The sequence below is a fragment of the Phocoena phocoena genome, chromosome 6 (assembly GCF_963924675.1).
Source record: "Phocoena phocoena chromosome 6, mPhoPho1.1, whole genome shotgun sequence".
In the NCBI taxonomy this organism is placed as follows: Eukaryota; Metazoa; Chordata; class Mammalia; order Artiodactyla; family Phocoenidae; genus Phocoena; species Phocoena phocoena.
The window spans coordinates 89,530,195-89,548,326 of NC_089224.1; the positions used below are offsets into that span (position 1 = coordinate 89,530,195).

The 18,132-nt window shown below is 41.7% G+C and overlaps 1 protein-coding gene across 2 annotated transcripts in view; it reads left to right on the plus strand.

Annotated features, from left to right (window-relative positions):
• The window catches only part of ZNF462 (zinc finger protein 462), an 83,863-nt gene that overhangs the window by 56,045 nt on the left and 9,686 nt on the right, over positions 1 to 18,132 (plus strand). For both annotated transcript variants that reach the window (XM_065879286.1, XM_065879287.1), the window contains exon 9: positions 4,141 to 4,364. In XM_065879286.1, coding sequence (XP_065735358.1) covers positions 4,141 to 4,364 — 224 coding nt within the window. The remainder of the gene's footprint in view (positions 1 to 4,140; positions 4,365 to 18,132) is intronic.

An 18,132-nucleotide genomic window follows, 5' to 3' on the forward strand; every position in this document is an offset into this window, starting at 1 on the left:
TTTCTTGAGGAAAAGAAAAAAATCTACGGTGAGAATTGATAGTCTTTCGTTTTATTCAGTGAGATTACACGTTCCCTTCCTCCCCATCACGTGCTTTGGCCTGTTAGAATTAGAGGTGCAGTTCCCAGCTCTGTCTGGCTTGAGGGTGGTAGCCTGGCTGATGTCAAAACTTCTTACAGGAGCTGTTGTGCTTATGTTTCTGCGTGTCTGTTTATGGTTATATTTGGGGATGGTGGCTTCCTAGTTCTCAGCCTTTGTCAGTTGTTTGGCTGAGAGAGGGTAACAGGTGGGTCTTTGGTTTGGCCCAGAGAGGGTCTCGGCCCTCTACCATGGTAACCTGCATTCAGAGTTTGTTGGAGTGAATGACTTCCAAATCTCCCCCAGCTTCCTGTAGGCCTGGCACGTTGTGGGGAGGAAACCCATGTGTGTTGTGGGCTCCCTTTCGGGAAGGATTTTTCCTTGGTGATTCTGGGCTCCGCAGTGATGTGGGTTTTTGCTGTTTTGAGCAGAAGTGACCCCCTCACCCCCACCTCGGTAGTGGCGATTTTGCAGATTTTTCCACCCGGCACACACTTCCGGGCTCTTGGTGAACTTTAGCACCCACGTGCTACAGTGTGGCGTTGCTCCCGGCTGGAGCCTCTTGGCTTTTCTGTCCAGCTGCAGTGCTAAGCCATCTTTTGGGTGTGAGGAGATGAGAGACACGATCTATCTTGTAGTCAAACTGGTGAAGTCGTAATATTTTTGCAACCAGAGCTGGAAGCTGGGTCACAGTGAGTGTGATTCAGGCCTTGATTTCTTACCCAAGGTAATTTCGAGAGGTGTGAAGTCAGGAAAAGACCCCCAGTTGTCGCTGCCCCCGTAGAAAAAGCCCCAAGCGCTGAGCTTCTGTAGCCAAGACAGGGCTCAGGCCCCACCTGGAAACATTCCAGTCTCCCACTTTAGGACCTTCACTGGCGTCCGCCGTGAATAACCTTATTGAGAAAACGCTATCGGTCCTTCACCTGCCTCTTAGAGTCTGTCTTGTTTTATATCTTGGTCATGTTAACCATGTTTGTAGAAAGGAAAAAAAAGATAACTTTTTTCTAAAATTAACGTCCATATAACTAAGAGACTTGGGACACACTGTAGTTAATGTCTTAGTTTGGAAATGGGAAGTCTTACCTTTCAGGATAAGTTAGCAGGGAAATGACCTATGAAATCCGGAAGATTTGAAAGAAATACAGATAGACATGGTTGCCTTAGACACCGATAGCTCTTGTGATTTTGAACTATTAGGAATAAAAGGCTTAGCAGTGCATGGCGAACAGACTGGACGTGCCCTGAGAGTTCTCTTCAGGAGGAACAGAGGAGGAGGGCGCGGGTGAAGGTCAGCGGACCCAGGCTCCCAGGTCACAACTCTGTGCTGAACTAGAGGAGCGACTTCGAGGAGGTAGCTTAACTGGTCCGTTCTCGGCTTTCACTGGAGATAATCAAACTGACTTTGCAGGGCGTTGTGAGAATAAAAAGTAGCTGAGAGGGTCGAACACCTAACCATGCTTGAAACGTAGTGAGCCCTTAATAAATGGGAGCAGCCGTTCCCATTCATTGTTATTGTTTCACCTCCAAGGTATTATTCTGGGTGCTCCCGACTTTGTGCAAAATGCATTTAGACACACGGAGTGAAATAGGAAACTGCCAAGAAGACTAACCCAAGTGGTAGAGGAGCTGAAAAGGAGACCTATGAAAAAAACACAAGCTTGAAAGAAACGATTATTTATGGGGGAGAAGGGAAGACTGGAGGGCGACCGAATGTCTTCAAGGTGTTGAGGCGTCGTTATGTGGAAAATTATAGCCAGCTGTTCTCCATCTCCGCGGAGGTCGACAGAACCGGGGCCGACGGGACAGGCCAGAGCCAAAGAAGGAAAGGGGAAGCAGTAGAAACGACAAAATATAAATCAGGAACAAACACAGAGAGCATGGGGCGGGGGGAGGGTGCGAGTCTCAACTCTTCCCATGAACTCCTGAGCTGCAGGGTGTGGAACCCGGTGCCCTCGCTTCAGCCTGCCCCCCATCTCTTGCCCTGGGCGCCAGCTTGCTCGTAGCTCATGGCCACGCCTGTCTAACCCAGGGCAGCTGGACTGAATAGTTGGCACTTGACTTGGAGCGGTGTCTCAGTCGGGGTCCATCTTGCTTCTTCAGGGTGCAGCTGTCTGGAGGCATTTTCTGTCGTCGTGACTGGGGGGAGGAGCTGCTGCTGGCCTTGGTGGGCGGGGCCTGGGGTGCCGGTGATACACATGCTGCCCTGCACGGGAAAGCCTCCCACAGCAAAGCATTACCTGGCATCAAAACATCAGCAGTGCTACTATTGAGAAAACCTGGATTAGAGGAATAGAACATCATAGGCTGGGCTTTCTTAAGGCTCATTAGTTTACGCCAAAGCATTTTTTCCCTCCATTTACACCAAACCGTGGAACTGAATGGTTAGAAGACTGTTACAGCATTTGCTATTCTAAGAAAATGTGTGGATTCCATTATAATCATGTGTTTCTTAGCTGTCTGCTCTACTGTGGTTTAAAAATATTTATATTTCTAAATAAGCGACTGACTCTTTGTACAGGGAAAATAACATATGCATTAGAGCTCCAGGGAGTGTGGTGCAGACAGCACCTTCCACGCTTCCTCTGCCCAGATTCTTGCTGGCCAATTAATCGCTGCATTCAAGGGCTCCCACGGCAGGGACTGCCCTGCACTGAGAATGTGCTGGTTGAGAGAAAGACAGGGCTTCAGGTGGGAAAATTCCCCAGGGGCCAAACACAGGCCAGCAACAAAGGGAGGCCTCCCAGGGTGAGCGGCTCCACACAACGTCCTGCTGCTCTGGAAATGTTGCCACTCGGTGACTCTGAGGGTACAGCACGCTTTCCTGACTTACTAATACATTGCTCTTTCTAAATAATATACGTTGTGTGTGTCCATCTGTAAACTTTCAGAGTCTTCTGAAATTCACACACAGCATGAAAGCACACGCTATATTTGATCCTTGCATAAATAGCACAGATTTTAATTTTATCCCAGTTACGGATATCTGGCGCGTGTGCCGAAACTCTGGGCAGACTGGTGTGAAATTTAACTTGAGCAGCTAAACACAAGGGTGAGAGAGCACAAAATAAACAAGCACACACACTTCCAGCCCTACAGCATTTGGTATGTGAATGGGAAAAGCACCCAAATCCTCTCTCTCTTTTATTTTCTCCCTTGTGACAGTCAGATTACAGATTGTCTGTAAAGGCACAAATCCGCCACATCTCCCACGCCACCCCTTTCTCCCCCGGAAGGCTGCCTGCAACCATTTCATCTGCCTAAGTTCTTCCGAGGTGGAGTTGGAGTTTCAGTGAATGAAAGTGTCCAGGATGCTTTGTTTTCAGATTTGAACTTAGATTAGATTAGAGATTCCCTTGGTTTCCAGAAAAGGAAAACGGTCTCCTTGAGAACATCTTGGAAGGGGAAACAGGAATGGAATTGGAAACGATGGGAAATAACAGACTTGCGGTTTGGTAGATGGGCATGGGGATCTCGGTTTGGGCAATTACAGAGTTTGTGACCCCTAGAGAGTTACTTAAAAGCTCAGTTCCTTGCTTTACTAATTTGTAAAAATGGGAATAACTCCAGCCTAATAGAGTAGCTAGGGAGGTACACAGTGGTGGCACATAGGTGCTCCGAGAATGTCATTTTCCTTCCCCCTTAAAGACATCTGTGACATCTGTAAGTCCAGCCTAAATGCCACTTGCTGAGGAAGTAGGATGCACTGATGGTTGCTGCTGATAATCATCCATGTTGGTACAAATTCTGTTCTTCTCTCCTCCTTTAATCACCTCCATTCAGGAATTAGCCAACGCCTTTCAGCCTGCCCACCCCTATTTTTAGGTCATTCTGGGTATTAAGTACACAGAGCTTTCGGCCTTAGAAACACCTGTGTGTCCCAGCGGACTGTGTTGATTTGGGGGGTTGGAGGAGGGACGGGGGGCATGTGCATGCAGTTCACGGACCTGGAGCCATGAGAAGTAGCAACAGTGGATGGGTGAGTCTCTCCTTGTACTCCCGAGAGAGGACATCTGCCTTCCATCAGTAAAAATTCCCATCTTTATATTCAATTTGTTTCCACAGAAGAGCGCGTTGTCCCCATTGAAGTATGCCGATCCAAACTGTCAAAATACTTGCAGGGAGTAGTTTTCCGCTGTGATAAGTGTACCTTCACCTGCTCCAGTGACGAGAGCCTCCAGCAACACATAGAAAAGCACAATGAACTGAAACCTTACAAATGCCAGCTCTGCTACTATGAGACCAAGCACACGGAGGAACTGGACAGCCACCTTCGGGACGAGCATAAGGTACGGGCCTGGCCTCCCTCCTCCCAGCCCCACCCCCAGCACACCTGGGGGAGGGGCTGGGCCAAATTTAGCCACACCCATTGTGTGCAAGACAGAGACACGCGCCAAAGTAATGTTTAAAATGAGGTTCAGTTGATTGTTTTATAGAAGAACTGTAAGGTCGTTTTAGAAAAGTGGAGCACGTAGGTGGGGGAGAGAGAACCACCTGCAATGCTGCCCCCACATCCAACCGCTTAACATTTTTGGTCTCTTCTGTGCCCACTTTCCTTTGTTTTATTTAATTATGATTCTACCTTACATGAAAGAGCATATCTTTCCTTTCTTGTTCTTAACTTACCCTAACTGGAGTATTTTTCCATGTTATTTTTTATTTTTTTGCGGTACGCGGGCCTCTCACTGCTGTGGCCTCTCCCGTTGTGGAGCACAGGCTCCGGACGCGCAGGCTCAGCGGCCATGGCTCACGGCCCCAGCCGCTCCGCGGCATGCGGGATCTTCCCGGACCGGGGCACGAACCCGCGTCCCCTGCATCTACAGGCGGACTCTCAACCACTGCGCCACCAGGGAAGCCCTTCGTGTTATTTTAAATGTACTATCACAAGAGTTGATGAACTTTTTCCATAAAGGGCTAGATTGCAATAGTTCAGGCTTTGCAGGCTAGATGGTCTCAGTGGCAGATACTCAGCTCTGCCCTTGTAGCAAGAAAGCAGCCCTAGACAAGACAAAAATGAATGGTCATGGCTGTGTTCCAATACAACTTTATTTACAAAATTAGGCGACAGAGTGTGGACCCTTAGTTGCCGGCCCCTATTCTATCTGATGGCTCTGCCGGCGTGTCCCTCAATCATGTAGGTTGTTTCTGATATATTGCTGACTACAAAAATTTTCCAAGGCTTTGCTATTCATGTCTGAACATTGTAAGGACCGTGCAGTATGTGTTTTATTTGTGGAGGGAACAGATTAGTATAGGACATAAAATAAGGGGTTTATGAAAAAGAATTCTCTTCCAGAAGTCTGCTGATCAGAGGGTAAAATCATCCCAGATGGCTTCCTCACTTCTCTGAGGACTTGTGTGGCACATCAGGAGTTGAGACAGTTGTTTCTGGTTTTGTATATTGTCCAAAGTGTGGGGAGTGTGTGTGTGGGGGGGGCGGGCAGGGATGATCAGTATTTGTTTCATGAAAAGAGCCTATTGAAATGTTTTCTAATTAACCAACAAATCCAAAACATCTAGTGCGTGTTCACCTAAGGCACAATGAGAAGCACTTTTGATACTGTTTCCTTTTTTCCTTGCTCTGTGTACTGTCAGTGGAAATAACAGCTTCTCTCTTCTGGACTTACAAACCCCAGTTATAAAGATTCCTGTCTGAGTCATCTGCACCCAAGGGTTGGAATTTTTCTGTGGGGTGTTGAGAGAGAAGGCTGAGCTTTATCACCCATCTACAGTTTAATGGTTTGATGCTAACTTTTCTGCTTTGGAATGCCTTCATTTTCTAATGTGTCTCCCCAAAAATGAAAGCAGAGAAGAAAAGCCTGAATTACCTCACTTAAAAACTTCCAATACCCTTTCTTATCCAAACTTCCTGGGCATTTCTGCCCCAAAACTGAAAGGAAAATCACTTATCTATCTCAAGCTAAGCTTTCTACAGTTATGCACACGTGTCTTATTTATGTAACCACCTCGGATCTTTTCATTGTAGTGTTGAAGCCATCAGACTGGTATTTTGGGACTGAGCAAACCAGGAAGGTAGATTCTTCCCCAGTGGTTGCACAGTAGCTGTGAGTCACTGGAGCATTCCAGAGAAGGCTAGAAACCATACCAGATGTGAAAGCAGGCAGAATGTGGGGCTTTGGAATATGCATCAAGCAGATGGGTTACTCAGGAAACTAGGAGCCCAGTTTAGAACTTTTGGAGCCAAACAGACCTAGGTTTGAATTTTGTCTCCACCATTTACTGTACAGCAGGTTACTTCAATTTCTCTGTTTCCTGATTTCTAAATGGGAACCAGTATACTCTTCTCAGAAGTTTTGTAAGAATAAATGAAGTCCTGGTATTTCCCACACTTCGAGAGCCACGTCTCAGTCTATTTGTGAATTGAACTGTGCTCAAATACAACAACAACCTATCAGAAAGGCGGTTATGTCCCTAAAGACCTAAAATGGACTATAAAATCACTAACGCTACTTTGCATTTTAGACATGGCCTTTGATATGTTATATTTTCATTATGCCATGTTCGATTCTTTAATCTTACTCCCTCTCATGGTTGACCAGCTTATTAAGTCCAGCAAGCACCTAATTGAGGCTAAAGAATTGCCACTCTCAGCACGGCTAATGATTTTCATCTTTGTCTCAATCGTTGTGAAGTTTGAGGCTCGTGCTTATTAACTATTCCTTCTTTTCTAAATGATGAATACAAAATGCAATTTGCATTTTTGAAATAATTATCCAAACACTACTTTATAAACATAGCAGTGCTGCTGAAAGTGAATTTTTGACTGATAGGCAGTGACAGTAATTATAAATGGTCATTTATTGGGGTGAAGGATATACAGCAGCCTGATTTGATGATAAAGGGTGTAGGAGTATCAATGAACAGGGTGCCAAAGAGAAGTTTGCTGGTGATTGAAACACAAAAGTCAAGAGCCACGAGGCAAGAACAAGAAATTAAAGCCATAAGAATCGGAAAGGAAGGAATCAAACTGCTTTTGTTCACAGTGTGATCTTTGTAGGTAGAAAATCCTAAATAATCTATTTTAAAAGATACTAGAATATTAGTGAGTTTAGCAGAATGGAAGGATATAAGATCAATATACAAATGCCAATTATATTTCTATATACTAGTAATGGACAGTCTGAAAAAATGAAATTTTAAGAAGATCAGTTTCATTTATAATATCAAAAAGAATAAAAATGCTTAAGAATAAACAAGAACTGTGAAAGCCATATGCTGAAAACTACAAAATGTTGTTGAGAGAAATAAAAGAACTAAGCTGATGCAGGATATACCATGCTCATGGATTAGCAGACTCAATATTGGCAATGCTTCCCAAACTGATCTACAGATTCAGTGTAATCTATCAAAATCTCAGTAGGCTTTTTTCTTTGGTAGAAATTGACAGACTGATGCTAAAATGTATATGGAAATGCAAGGGACCTAGAATAGCCTGAACAGTATGAAAAAAGAACAAAATTGGAAGACTCACCCACCCTTCCTTATTTCAAAACTTTTACTGTAAAGCTACAGTAATCCAGAAAGTGTGGTATTGGTATAAGGACAGATGTATGGATCAGTGGTGCAGAAGAAAAAGTCCAGAAATAAACCCTAATATATGTGGCCGGTTGATGTTCATCAGAGGTGCCAAGGGAATAAGGAAAAGATAGCTTTTCAACAAATAGTGCTGTTACCATTGGATTTCCATATGCAAAATAGTGGTTGTTGACGCTTACGTCACTCAAATTTCTCTTGGGAAAAAATTCTTAGGTGTGACACAATAGCTGTGAACATTAAAAGAGAAAAGATCAATAAATTAGATGTCATCAGAATTAAATTGTTGCTCTTCAGAAGACACCGTTAAGAAAATGAAAAGGCAGGCAGCCGATTGGAAGCAAATATTTGCAAGATAACTAACAAAGGACTTTAACCAAAATATATAAAGAACTTTTACAACTCAGTAGTAAGAAGATTAACAATTTAATTAAAAATGAGAAAAAGATCTGAATAGACACTTTACCCATGAGGATATACGAAAGGCAAATGATCACATGAAAAGATGCTTAATAGGACTCATCATTAAGGAAATGCAAATGAAGACAATTAAATGCAAATTAGGTAGTAAGCCATCACTACCTCTCCACTAGAGTGGCTGAAATTAAGAAGACCAATAGCACCAAAGTGTTGGCAAGGATGTGGAGAAACTGGAAATCTCACACAGGGCTGAACGCAGTGTATAATGATGGCACATCTACTTTGGAGCATTTTGGCAATTTGTTTAAAAGGTAAACGTACACTTTACCATTTGATCCAGCAGGTCTACTCCCACATAAAGTGGTTGCATAAACAAAGTGTGCTGTATCCATACAATGGAATGCTACTTATCAATAAAAGCAATTAGCTACTGATAACATGTAACAATATGGCTAAATATCAGAATCATCAAGTTAAATGGACAGAAGCCAGACACAAAAGACTGCATATTGTATGGTTTCTAGAAAAGGCAGAACTGAGGAGACAAAGCAGGTCCGAAGTTGCCTCAGGCTGGAGGTTTGGAGCAGGGATTGCTTGCAGAGGGTATGAGGGTATTTCTTAGAGTAATAGAAGATTGTGGAGGGTTGTACAAATGCATACGTTTACTAAAACTCATTGAAATGTTCATTTAAAATGGATTAATTTTATGGTAAGTAAATTACATCTTAATACCTAAAAGATGCAAGTTCCCCAGGACCTGACACATGGTAGGTCCTCAGTAAATGTTAATTTTCTGCAGTCTTTTCTTATAAGGTTGATCCTGAGAACAGACAGATCTATAAAGATGCAGAGATCCAGAGGAACGTGTAAACTGCCAAAAATAAAACGTGCAATAGACTTAGCAGTTGGTTCTAAACTAAGGTTTTCTGTTTTCTAGCGAAACAATGTGTTGTGTGCATTGCTCATTACGTTCTTCCACAGATAGCTTTAGGTGGTATTGTGTGGTGGGGAGAATCTATACAAGAAATTAAAAGACACTGTAGGATGTATTTTCAGTCAAAGGATTTCATCATTAAACAGAAGTGGATATTCAAAACTGGACTCCTGAATTCTGCCTGCAAAGCTTGTAAACCTCAGGAATGTCTCTGAAGATGTCAGACTGTATCATTCATGGGCTAGACAGAACACTGGTTCAGGAGGAAGCATCCTTGAAGTCAAATAAACCATTCCACTGAAGAACCAAATTCTCAAGTGTCCTGGATTTATACTGCTGTGTTTATCCTCAGAAGCCAAGGTGAAGTAGAAACGGGTGACAGTCAGCACATTCATTTTTTTCTCTTTATTTGTTTTAGCACCTTCATTTTTCTAGGTGACACAGAATCTTGTCTTCCTAGATCTTTATCTTTGGACCAGTGAACAAGGAATCACTTGTAAATCTCTTGGAATCTAAAGTAAACAGTACAGGCTATTTGAACTTTTAGTTTTTCATCCTTAAACTCCCTCTTTTTTTCTATCTCACTAGGTCTTCTAGAGGCAGACTATTCTGTTCTTTCAGTTTCTCTCTCTCTCTCTGTCTGTCTCTCTCTCTCTCTCTCTCACACACACACACACACACACACACACACACACACACACAGAATGAAATCATATGTCAGTAGTGCCATTTATCAGCAATGCTGGTACAAGATGAAGAGGTAACGTTTCTAGGAACCTTGAAGTCATAAAAAAAACCCAAACCTCGCACTTCTCACATTTGGAAAAACACACATGTTTTTTTCTTTGAAGAAAGTTTAAGTGTATGCAGTACCTTGTTAGCGTTCTTTATGGTTCTGAAGTCTCTTTGCTAGTTTAAGGAACATAAAAATATATTATCTCTAACTTGCTTTGCTCGTAAAATTGTCATGTTCGCTGTATTAAATTTAGAAGGATAGTCTATTCAGCCAATACACATTCACTAATTGAATTTACTTTGAAATGTTTTTAATTTTTTATACAAATGGAGCCTCAGGCAGCTGAACTCTGAGGAACTCGTGTCTCTTTCTTTTTGTCAGTTTAGGGGAAGCAGCAGAGCATTCAGCTCAGGAGGAATTGCCAACATTTGAGTTATTCCAATAAAACTGTTCCACTTTCCGGACTAGTGAAATCCACAGTGGCAAAAAAGTCACATAGAATATTTGTTTCCAGCAAAGGGAATGAGAAGAAATAAAACAAAGAACCTTCCCCAGCTCCAAATCATAAAATACACCTTTGGCCATGGTCTTTTTGGACTGCGTTTAATTTCTGAACTAAGTACTGGCATCTCTAGCTTTATGAACTCTGTAGGTTCCTGCAGGCTGAAGGTTTTTCCAGAAGATTATGTCATTTCATCTGTGCTCTCCCTCATGTTAGTTGCTTCTTGATTTGTCAGCCGTGGACCTGCTTCTATCATGTATTTTGGAAGACAAATCAGAGGTAGCTGAGCAAGAGGTGTGGTCATATTCAGAGGGATGTGCCTGGCAGAACCTTAGAAGGTATTTCTCAAGTAGACATTTGAAGATGTTCTTTGCCTCTAACCTTTGAAACTATCCACTAAACTCTCCAGCCAAAATGAATGGCCCCAGCTCCCAAGCTTCCATAGAGCTCTCCTTCTTCCTCTGTTAAGGCACGTATTTCATGCTGCCTCAACTTGGACTTAACTCTTAACGAGGCTCTGTCTTGCCACTGGATGCAACAGTCTTAAAATGGAAACCACATTATTTACCTCTCTTTGCTTCCCAAATCTAACCATAGTGCCCTGCATACAATAAAGTCTCCAGTAGCTGGTTGCTAAGTAAATAAATAAATGAAAGCACTTTTCAAATAAGAAATTATACGTGTCCTGTTTGTTCAAATAAGCAAAACATGACAGCAGCAGCAGCATCTTTGCCTCTGGATTTCGAGTTCAGGAGATTGGCAGCAGCTCAGTTGGCCGACAGCAAAGTTGTTTGACTTTAATGATGCCTTTCACTTGGCTATCTTGAGTACTTGTGACTGGGGCTCTGCTGAGATTCTCAAAATGATTGATTTTGTCTGGACTTTTGCTAAGTCAGGTCTGGCAGAAGCATGTTTTCTGTTCTAACTCAATGATGGCAAAAGAAAGTAGATAGTCTCCTTGACTTCCGTGCCCCATACCCTTCTGGAACTTTACCATCCTTTATTCTTACTGTTCTTAGAAAGGTTTTTATTTTGAAGAAAATATTCTCAAAAGATTCGACTGCTTTATCCCACCAAATTTTGGATCGAATATTATTGTCAGTACTTTTTTCTTCCTTCTTGTGTTCAGCCAGTATCCCATGGATAATGTTTCCATATTTTGTAAGCAGATCTACATTTCGACAGATGATCTGCATGCTAATGAGGAAAGCTGGAGCTATGTCATCTGAAGATGTGAGTTCTGATCCTGGCTTTATCACTTACTTGCTTTGTGTCCTGTTTTCCTCATCTGTAAACACGGAAGATAACACATATCTTACAGAATGATCATAAGGGTTAAAGTGATACGTGGAAAAACTACTGGATTAATTTTTAGCATATAGTAGATTATTTGGTAAGCATTGAAACAAAATCTTTTAGAAAATGTCCAATTTTATTCTCATTAGCAAGCAGATTTGTATCATGGCATGCGATATTATGAAGTTCTTTATACTTTATCATCGCCTATGGGATTTTATGTTACTGGTAGATTCAAATTGCATGTATTGTGTGTCAACTAGATGACTGGCCTTACACTCTGCACTGAGCCTGTAAAACTAAATAAGAAACAGTTGCTACCCTGGAAGAGTTTATAAGCAAGCAGATGAGATAAACTTAAACAGAGAATCACAACCAGCGTGTTAAGTGCTGCATAAAGAGGTCTGTAAAATCGGAGGACAGCATAATGCAAAGCAAGTATGGTGTCGTGGCTCACCTTCCATAGAACTTCAGTACACTGAGCTTTTATATCACGAGATATAAGGATCTGCACCTAGTTTTACAGTCTGAGTGATATCTTTTCTAGAGGCTTTTATAAGAGCTCTGGTAGAAATGCTCTTAGCAGAGAATTTAAGACTTCTACCTGCGTCTTTGACCACCTTCCTGTAAGAATTCGTAGAGACAGTGCTTTGCTGACCCTTTCTCCCACTGATTCCTTTCCCTCATTCCCATTCTGACTTTCAGAGACGGGCAAAGAGGATGTGCTGGGCAAACCACCTGATACCGTAAGTCGGGGTGGGCAGACTCTGGCCCGTGGACCAAATCTGGCCCACTGCCTGTTTTTATATGGCCCGCCAGCTAAGAATGGTTTTGACAATTTTAAATGGTTGAAAAAAATCAAAAGAGTAATATTTCATGACATGTGAAATTATACAGAATTCAAATTTCAGTGTCCCTGAATATAGTTTTATTGGAACACAGCCATGCTCGTCCATTTCCGTATTATCTGTGGCTGCTTTCAAGCTACACAATAATTGAGTAGTTGTGACAGACCATATGGTCCAGAAAGCCTAAAAAACTCGCTTAACTGGCCCTTCACAGAAAAAGTTTGCCTGCCTGGGCCATGAGTCCTTTAAAATCTTTGCAGTACTACACATTGTCAGTTTGTGACTGAGATGGGCACTTCTGATGTAAGAGACAGTTTTTCCATGTTCTCTTCTGTCACTTCTTCTAGAAGTAAAAAGTTCTCTTGGCCTTTCTTTTTAACACGAACATGCACTATTAGGTGATGTGGACATCCTGGTTGGGGGTCTCTTTTTAAAGGTACAAGTGTTAAGTCAGTAGGAGGGGGGCTCTGGAAACATTATGTGGGTTTGTCTTCATCACCATCTCCCCCAGTTAATGTTTGCTAAGTAATCTGAAGACGAGGGTGTCCAACTTCATTCTCTCCGTGACAAGCAAGGTTATATCAGTCTTTCCTGTAAGGCTGGGTCTGCCCCCCGGGGCAGTATGAAAATGCATGTGCAACTTGCTTATATTTGTAAATCACATGACACTCCTTCCCTTAGAGTAAGACTCGAGTGTGGAAATTCTTTCATATGCTAGGGACAGACAGAAACCATTTTGCTGAATGGTTAAAAAGCAACAAACAAAAAGACAGGTGTAGTGGTGAAGCTTGAACACCAAGCCTGAGCATTGAAGGGTTTACAGCATCTCTGCTTCAGTGTTAAGGGGTAAAGTTTTTGCTGGTCTTTGGCAGTTCATCTCACCTCCTTACTGGACAGCTTCTCACACAACTCTGAGTTAGCGGTCTTTACAGGGGACTTTCAGTTCCTGGGCATTCACAGATAACTTTCACGAGATATAAGGATCTGCACCTAGTTTTACAGTCTGAGTGATTGTGTGTTTGAACAGTCTACCCTTTAAAAACTTGGATGGCTTCTTTTGCCTTCAGAAGGCTCTAAGGAGCCAGGTTCTAGAACTCAAACTCAGCCTTGCTGTCTTTCTCCCTCTGTTGTGGGCTTTTGTGAAACAAGGTGATAAATTGCTTCTCATCTCTAAAGAAGAAAGTGAATGTCCCTCCATATGTCCTCTGTCTCATTAAGAAATTGGTCGGATACCCACCAATTTCGAGATCCAGAAAGTAATCACTACAAGTATGATCATTTTAGAAGCAAACTTAGAAATATATTGGAACTTTGATATAAAATCTGTATACCATTTGACTTTGACCCTGTAATTTTATGTCTGAGTATTTAGCCTATAAAATTAAAACTAAATATAAAAGAAAGGTTCATGTACAATAAGGCTTATTACTGCATTCTTTTCTATTTTTAATTAAAATTTAAAAAAAAATTATTTTAAATTGGGAGTATAGTTGAATTACAATGTTGTGTTAGTTTCAGGTGTGTAGCAAAGTGATTCAGTTATATATGTACATATATCCATTCTTTTTCAGATTCTTTTCCCATATAGGTTATTATAGAGTTCCGTGTGCTATACGGTATGTCATTGTTGATTATCTGTTTTATATATAGTAGTGTGTATATGTTAATCCCAAACTCCTAATTTATCCCTCCCCCCACCTTTTCCCTTTGGTAACCATAAGTGTGTTTTCAAAATCTGTGAGCCTATTTCTGTTTTGTAAATAAGTTCATTTGTATCATTTTCTAGATTCCACATGTAAGTGATGTCATATGACATTTGTCTTTCTCTGTTTTACTTACTTCACTTAGTACGATAATCTCTCGGTCCGTCCATGTTGCTGCAGTTGGCATTATTTCATTCTTTTTTATGGCTGAGTAATACTCCATTGTGTGTGTGTGTGTACGTGTGTGTGCACACATACCACATCTTTTAATTAATTAATTAATTTAGGCTCCGCTGAGTCTTAGTTGCTGTACACAGGATCTTCGTTGCAGCATGTGGGATCTTTAGTTGAGGCATGCGGGCTTCTTAGTTGCGGCACGTGGACTCTTAGTTGTGGCATGCATGCAGTATCTAGTTCCCTGACCAGGGATCAAACCTGGGCCCCCTGCATTGGGAGCACTGAGTTTTACCCACTGGCCCACCAGGGAAGTCCCTATACCACATCTTCTTTATCCATTCATCTGTCGTTGGACATCTAGATTGTTTCCATGTCTTGGCTACTGTAAATAGTGCTGCAATGAATATTAGGGTGAATGTATCTTTTCGAATTACGGTTTTCTCTGGGTATGTGCCCAGGAGTGGGATTGCTGAATCATACAATAGTTCTATTTTTAGTTTTTAAAGGACCTGCCATACTGTTCTCCATAGTGGCTGTACCAGTTTACATTCCCACCAACAGTGTAGGAGGGTTCCCTTTTCTCCACACCCTCTCCAGCATTTATTGTTGGTTATTATATTTATTTAATATAATATTATTATATTATTATTTGATTATTTGATGATGGCCATTCTCACTGGTGTGAGGTAATTCGTCATTGTGGCTTTGATTTGCATTTCTCTAATAACTAGTGAATTTGAGTATCTTTTCATGTGTTTTTTGGCCATCTGTATGTCTTCTTTGGAGAAATGTCTATTTAGATCTTCTGCCCATTTTTTGATTGGGTTGTTTGTTTTTTTTGTTACTGAGCTGCATGAGCTGTTTGTATACTTTGGAGATTAATCCCTTGTCAGTTGCTTCATTTGCAGATATTTTCTCCCATTCTGTGGGTTGTCTTTTTGTTTTGTTTATGGTTTCCTTTGCTGTGCAAAAGCTTTTAAGTTTAATTAGGTCTCATTTGTTTCTGTTTTTATTTTCATTAGTCTAGGAGACGGATCCAAAAAGATATTGCTGCGATTTATGTCAAAGTGTGTTCTGTGCCTGTTTTTTCCTCTAAGAGTTTTACAGTATCCAGTCTTAAATTTTGGTCTTTAATCCATTTTGAGTTTATTTTTTTTGTATGGTGTTAGAGAATGTTCTAATTTCATTCTTTTACATGTAGCTGTCCAGTATTGAAGAGACTGTCTTTTCTCCATCATATGTTCTTGTCTCCTTTGCCGTAGATTAATTGACCATAGGTGTGTGTGTTTATTTCTGAGCTTTCTATCCTGTTCCATTGAACTATGTTTCTATTTTTATGCCAGAACAAAAATGTGTTTTGATAACTGTAGCTTTGTACTGTAGTTTGAAGTCAGGGAGTGTAATTCTTCCAGCTCCATTTTTCTTTCTCAGGATTGTTTTGGCTATTCAGGTGGGGTCTTTTGTGTTTCCATACAAATTTAAAAAATTTTTTGTTCTAGTTCTGTGCCATTGGTAATTTGATAGGGATTGCACTGAATCTGTAGATTGCCTTGAGTAGTATAGTCATTTTGACAATATTGATTCTTCCAATCCAAGAATGTGGTATATCTTTCCATCTGTTTGTGTCATCTTCAGTTTTTCATCAGTGTCTTATAGTTTTCAGAGTACAGGTCTTTTGTCTCTTTAGGTAGGTTTATTCCTAGGTATTTTATTCTTTTTTGATGTGCTGGTAAGTGAAATTGTTTCCTTAATTTCTTTTTCTGATCTTTCAGAAAAAAGATCTAGTGTATAGATCACTATACACATTTCTAGTGTATAGAAATGCTAGATTTCTGTGTATCACTTTTGTATCCTGAAATTTTACCGCATTCATTGATGAGCTCTAGTAGTTACCGGTAGCATCTTTATGACTCTCTATGTATAGTATCATGTCTTCTGCAAACAGTGACAGTTTTACTTCTCCTTTTCTAATTTGGATTCCTTTTATTTCTTTTTCTTCCCTGATTGCCATGGCTAAAACTAAACATGAAAGAAAGGTTTGTGTATAATAAGGCTTATTGTTGCATTTTTAATAGTGAAAAGCCAGAAATAACCAAAGGTAGACTCACATGGGAAGAGTCAAGTAAACTATAATATATCTACTTAACGAAGTATTATGTGGTGATTAAAAATGGATGTATAGGGCTTCCCTGGTGGCGCAGTGGTTGGGAGTCCACCTGCCGATGCAGGGGACGCGGGTTCGTGCCCCGGTCCGGGAAGATCCCACATGCCGTGGAGCGGCTGGGCCCGTGAGCCATGGCCGCTGAGCCTGCGCGTCCGGAGCCTGTGCTCCGCAACGGGAGAGGCCATAACAGTGAGAGGCCCGCGTACCGCAAAAAAAAAAAAGGATGTATACAGAGATTGATATTTATGCCGTAGCATGCATCGAAAAGCAGCACTGTAAGTCACCTGTGAATGGAGACAGGAATACAGAAACGTGACCGCTTGTTCACAGGCATTATGTACAGGTCGTCGGATTTCATTTTATTTTTTTTTAAATATCTTTATTGGAGTATAATTGCTTTACAGTGGTGTGTTAGTTTCTGCTTTATAACAGAGTAAATCAGTTATACATATACACATGTCCTCATATCTCTTCCCTCTTGCGTCTCCCTCCCTCCCACCCTCCCTATCCCACCCCTCTAGGTGGTCACAAAGCACGGAGCTGATCTCCCTGTGCTATGCGGCTGCTTCCCACTAGCTATCTATTTTACGTTTGGTAGTGTATATATGCCCATGCCACTCTCTCGCTTTGTCACAGCTTACCCTTCCCCCTCCGCATCTCCTTAGGTCCATGCTCTAGTAGGTCTGTGTCTTTATTCCCGTCTTACCCCTAGGTTCTTCATGTAGGTCGTTGGATTTTAAATGAGTTTTTTCTGCTTTCTAGTTTTTCTTTGTAAACATTTATAGTACAGAAAAATATAATAAATGAAAATGCAGACACCCAGTATCCAAGAGGTGAGAACCATGCCTGCTCTAATCTGGACACTGCACTGGCCAGTGCAGATCTGGCTGTGAATAAGCTGCAGGGTGTTTGTCTTCATGGAGTTTGCAGTTCTGTTGGGCAGGCAGGCCAGAAACAGTTAATTTCTGAGGGTTTTTTTAATCGCACCATTGTTGATTTACAGTGTTTGTTAGTTTCGGATGTACAGCAAAGTGATTCAGTTCTACATACATATATAGGTTATTACAAGGTATTGAATCTAGTTCCCTGGGCTGTACAGTCACTGAGTTATGAAAGGGGAGGGGAGGGTGCTGTGGAAGCCTAGGGCAAGGATATTTAACCTAGGAGGTGTTGAGGGAGGGTCCCCCGGATACAGTTACATTGGAGTGATGCTGGAAGGCTGAGGAGACGAGACACCATGTGAGCGAGGCAGGCTTGAGAGAATTTCACACAGAGGACATAGCCTCTGCGGAGAGAGGCACAAAGTCAAGAGCTTGGCCTGTTCCAGAGACCTCAATAAGCTCAGGGTGGTGGGAGCAAAGGGCAGTCACTGTGAGGGCAGGGTGGGCCAGGGGGTAAGATGATAGTCGGGGGGACATGTAAAGCCCAGTAAGAAATTGGGGTTTCATCCTCAGGGCAAGTGGAGTCTGACATGAGCAGATTTAATTTAAAAAAAAAAAATCACTCAGTCAGACCACCCTGGAGGTTAGATGCAAGAGGTGGTGAGAATGGACGCTGGGAAGTCAGCAGGGAGGGAGGGAAGGGGCTTGCAATAATACAGGAAAGAGACGGTGGCTCAGAAGTGCAGCAAGGAGTCTTCCTTTTGTATGAAGATTAACCCTGGATTGCTGGTTTGGAGATTTAAAGTATAGTAAGAACTCAACCCTATAAAGAGTTTTTAATT